Source organism: Populus nigra, chromosome 3, assembly GCF_951802175.1.
Source record: "Populus nigra chromosome 3, ddPopNigr1.1, whole genome shotgun sequence".
NCBI lineage: Eukaryota > Viridiplantae > Streptophyta > Magnoliopsida > Malpighiales > Salicaceae > Populus > Populus nigra.
The window spans coordinates 3889329-3893947 of NC_084854.1; the positions used below are offsets into that span (position 1 = coordinate 3889329).

Sequence of the window (4619 nt, forward strand, 5' to 3'; positions counted from 1 at the left end):
AGCTATAGCGAGAAAAAAGAAGTATTTATACAAGAAAAACCAATAAATTCAAACGAATATCGTGAACCTAGTAAAGGAAATGTTTCAACAAGAATTTAATTAGTAGTAATTGTAATATAAAATACTATACTGTACATCATTAAATCTATGAAATTAATTATGGGATGCAAGATAGTCACATAATAAACAACCCATTGTAGCAAGTTAGTGCCCGCGTGACACTGTGATGATTTTTATTTTTTAAAAATTTTTTTATTTAAAAAAATATTAAATTGATATTTTTTTATATTTTAATGTATTTAGATTAAAAGTTAAAAAATATAAAAATATATTTTTAAAAATTAACCTGCTTCATATTAATATCTTTATATCAAGGGTTGGAATTATTGATCAAACGGTTCTATGCCCCACAAGTACCCAAACACTCGTAATTATTAGTCAAAAGTCAATAATCAACCGTATATAAAAGAACCCCAAAAATAAATAAAATAAATTAAAAAAATCCTTAGAAGTAGCAGATGTCCATTGAAAAAGGGACAAAATAGTAATTTTAAGAAACTGTCGGTCTCCAACCCAGGTTAAAATTAACCAGAGCTTAAGTTAGATACGGGCCTCTCGTGAGTCCTCTGCGAGCGTCGGTGACTCGCTCTCGAGTTAACTCTTTCTTTTATTTATTTTTTTTTCAAAGAAAGAGAAAATGAATAAATGATTGACAGAAGGAAAAATAATTGATATAAAAAGCAGGGAAGACAAGCCCACCGCACCCTCAAATTAAGAGAAGGAGAAGGCAAAAAAAAAAAAAAACACAGAGGGAGAGAAGAAAACGAGGGAAATATCAAGAAATGGGAGATTCAAGTGACTCAGTCTCCATTGATATGGAGACTCCTTCTCTTAGTGGAAAGGTACATTCACATTTTTATTATAATTTCTTGAAACTTGTTTGGTTTCTGAGAAAATGTGGGATAAGGAAAGGAATCCTGGCAAGGTTTTCTTTCAGTCTTCTTTTTCTTTTTTCTTTTGAATGATGTGAAAATTAATTAATTCTTGAAGATTTCCATTTCCGTTTCTGTTTTTGGGTTCTTGGTTTGGTAAACATTAAACAATAAAGAAATGTTTTTGTTGTTTGATTCTTGTATTAATAAATGATATGGTTTATTATGTGAAGACCTGCATTTCGTTAATTGAGTAATGATTGTATGCCAAATGGGCAAATTAGTTAAGGTTTGTTTTTGAAAAAGAAGTGATGCACATGGAAGTTTCCATCTGCTTGTAGAATATACTTAACTTGGGCATGCCTAAAACTTGCTTTTTTTTGTGGAGCAAGTGAGAGGTAAAAGGAAGTGGTCCTTTTTTCATCAAAGGTTTACCTTTTGAATGCTTTGTATCTGTTTAGAAAAGGGTTTTGGTTGGTTTATGCATTGATCTTGTTACCAAATTCGATGAACCTGTAATTATGAAGGTAGTGGTTTGTTTGTTTGTTTTTGAGTGTTTTGTTGACTGAATTTCAATTTTGCAGGAGTATGTTGTTGAAACTTGCTGTGGTTATGTGTCGGTTTCTGTATATGGAGACCAAGACAAGCCCGCTCTTGTTACTTATCCTGATTTAGCTCTAAATCGTAAGTAAACTGCGATTGTATATTTCATTTCATTTTTTCCGTCTGTCATGCTGATTATAGATATTTGGTTTTTATGCATATGTGACTTTGCATGCTTTTTTTCGCATTCAACTTCTCAAGTTTTCATTAACTGGCATTTGGCATATGTCGAAGTAGCTTTTGTTTTGAAAAATACATGTGGAGAAATAGATCAAGTTGTCCAATCATGTGGGAACTTATAGAGATTTATGTCCATGTCTCATTAGAATATTTGCTTCTAAGCTCACAGATGCAACTTGAATGAAAATTCACACATTGTGGATTAGGAACTGAAGATGGAGGTGGTTTATTATTTTTATTAGTTCTATCAGTGCATGATTCTGAAAATACCATAGACTTTACTGAGCTTTTTTTTTTTTTGGAGGCACGCTGCCAAGTGTCAACCATGCTCTAACTTAAACTTCTTTCTATGCACCCTGCAAGCAGATGTTTCTTGTTTTCAAGGATTGTTCTTTTGTCCTGAAGCATGCTCGTTGCTCCTTCACAACTTTTGCATATATCACATTAGTCCTCCTGGGCATGAGGTTTGTAGCTTGACCACTGATTGCATATCTCAGTTCTGAATGTGTTGCATGCCCACACTGCTTTAATTTCTGGTTCTGTGGAATGCTATGCTTTCCCTGTGTTTCTTATGTGGCACTTTCTTCAAGAGTTATTGCAGTTGGGAGCTGCCACAATTAGTCCTGATGACCCTTTGCTTTCTGTTGATGACTTGGCAGACCAAATTGCTGATGTTCTCAACTATTTTGGGTAAGCACATGTCGTTAGACATGCTTGAAATTTTCTTTAGATGGCCTATCCAGGCATAGCACTGCATGCTCAGAAGGCCTCAACTGTCGCCTTTTGTATATCATGGACATTGTTGTTTCTTTATTTAGTTTTTGGTGGGGAATAATCTGATGGGTTTTTTTCGTTCTGTCACATTTCTTTTCTTTTTCAGACTTGATGCAGTGATGTGTATGGGGGTTACTGCTGGAGCTTACATTCTTACCTTATTTGCTGTATGCTTTCATCCTTGGCATGGTTCACATGATTTTCTACTTAATGATTCGAAGTTCTGTTTTGACCTGGGATTTACTGGTGTTTTTATTTTGCTTTGGCCACAGATGAAATATAGACAGCGTGTTCTTGGCTTGATACTTATTTCCCCTCTATGCAATGCACCCTCTTGGACAGAATGGCTGTATAACAAGGTTTCTTATTCTTGTAACAGTTCTTTTTGTGATCTGCTGTCGGTCAAGTTATCCTATTCTCATTCTTATTCTTACATCTGTTCTTAAATTACTTGCAGGTCTTGTCTAATTTACTATACTATTACGGCATGTGTGGAGTGGTGAAGGAATTATTACTTAAGCGGTATTTCAGCAAGGTACTCTTGTGCTTCTAGTTCATAAATTAAGTCTATCTGCAATTGGTTTGTTCTGATGGTTTGATTCTAAACAATGTAGCAGGAAGCTCGTGGTAGTGCTCAAGTACCAGAATCAGATGTAGTCCAGGCCTGCAGAAGAGTTAGTCATCAGCCTTGCCTATCCATTTGTTTATTCATTTTCTGATTCCATTTATAAAACCAGAACTTGAAATCAACTGATTATTGGCAGTCGAGAACATATACTCACACTTGATGGTGTGTGTGTTTCTTTTGTCAGTTGCTGGATGAGAGGCAGGGTTTAAATGTGTGGCGATTTCTTGAAGCAATGAATGGGTAATGCCTGTTCTCCTTTTAGTTTTTCTTGCATTTGCACCCATCTAACAAGCTTAAATCATACAAGCCCTTTGTGTTTGTTGAGTTTTGTTTTTTATTCCATGGGGCACTGCTTTGTGTTCATCATGCCCATAGATAGGTGGCACATGTTATGCAGCAACTATGCCAAACACATGCTATGCAATGTAACTTAAGTCGTTATTCACTGGTTTCTTGCAGGAGACAAGACATTAGTGATGGACTGAGAAAACTACGTTGTCGCTCACTATTATATGTTGGTGAGAGCTCTCCGTTTCACTTTGAGGCTCTTGACATGAACTCAAAACTTGACAGAAGATGTAGTGCCTTAGTTGAGGTATGCATTACAGGTCTATTTCCATTACTTTTAAAATTTGGTTTCCGGGACTCTGGAATCACGTTTTATTTATTGAAACTATTCCCTACAGGTTCAGGCATGTGGGTCAATGGTGACAGAGGAGCAGCCCCATGCCATGTTAATACCACTGGAATACTTTCTCATGGGATATGGTATGTACAGGCCACCTAAGTTGAGTGTTAGTCCAAGAAGTCCTCTGAGTCCAATTTGCATCTCACCAGAGCTTCTATCGCCGGAAAGCATGGGTTTGAAGTTAAAACCAATAAAAACACGCATATCTCTAGAAGTTTAAAAGGATATGAATGGCCGGGGAAGGGGAGAATGCTTTTTGTAATCTATTTATTGGAGGAGTTTTTAATTTCTTTGATTGGTTGGGATTATAAATGTTGGAGGATTGCTAGAAGAATGTAGATAGAAGTCAAGAGGAAAGATACAAGGGAAAAATATTTAGAAAGAAGCAGATGTTGCCATTCTTTTATTTGTATCATAAACGTTAGTTGAGGTTGAGAGGAGGGGGTTCAGTTGTAAATCCTTGAAATAATTTTTTTTACACTGATAAGCAAATAATGATAGCGACAATAAAGGTTGGGCGTTGAACTTGCATTTTCACAGGTTTTAAAGTATACATATTTCTTCTTGTTGGGTTCCATGTCAATTCAGCTATGTCTTTCTTAATAAGGTAAGAGAGCAAGCTTTTTGGCAGGTTTTTAATCCTTTTGTTTTTGGTAATTTAAGCTTGCTGATGCCGTGACTAGTGGAAAGTCCCTTTCCTATTACAGATGGTATTGAATGATGGGGACCTTTTTGGAATTTTAATATTTCCTTCAGCCTCATAACTGCGACAAGACCTGAGCACCAGTGGTGTTGAGTTTGGTTTGGATTTCTT

General features: G+C 35.7%; 1 protein-coding gene across 2 annotated transcripts; it reads left to right on the plus strand.

Annotated features, from left to right (window-relative positions):
• Window positions 1-693: 693 nt before the first annotated feature.
• Window positions 694-4336, plus strand: LOC133687786 (protein NDL2). 2 transcript variants are annotated; one of them, XM_062107108.1, is made up of 11 exons: window positions 694-902; window positions 1517-1616; window positions 2082-2179; window positions 2317-2405; window positions 2596-2656; window positions 2762-2848; window positions 2947-3024; window positions 3104-3163; window positions 3302-3357; window positions 3577-3712; window positions 3804-4336. In XM_062107108.1, exons 1-11 carry the CDS (start codon window positions 843-845, stop codon window positions 4023-4025), a joined length of 1047 nt encoding a protein of 348 aa, XP_061963092.1. In that variant the 5' UTR covers window positions 694-842; the 3' UTR covers window positions 4026-4336. The 2 variants fall into 2 exon arrangements, with proteins under 2 accessions (XP_061963092.1, XP_061963093.1); XM_062107109.1 differs by having other exon boundaries at window positions 699-902; window positions 3107-3163.
• Window positions 4337-4619: the final 283 nt, after the last annotated feature.

Bases quoted from the DNA above. Each gene is read 5' to 3' on its own strand.
- LOC133687786 (XM_062107108.1), top strand. From the start codon at position 843: ATGGGAGATTCAAGTGACTCAGTCTCCATTGATATGGAGACTCCTTCT. The intron at 2,180-2,316 runs GTTTGTAGCTTG...GAGTTATTGCAG, and splicing joins TTAGTCCTCCTGGGCATGAG to TTGGGAGCTGCCACAATTAG. The intron at 3,713-3,803 runs GTATGCATTACA...TATTCCCTACAG, and splicing joins GATGTAGTGCCTTAGTTGAG to GTTCAGGCATGTGGGTCAAT.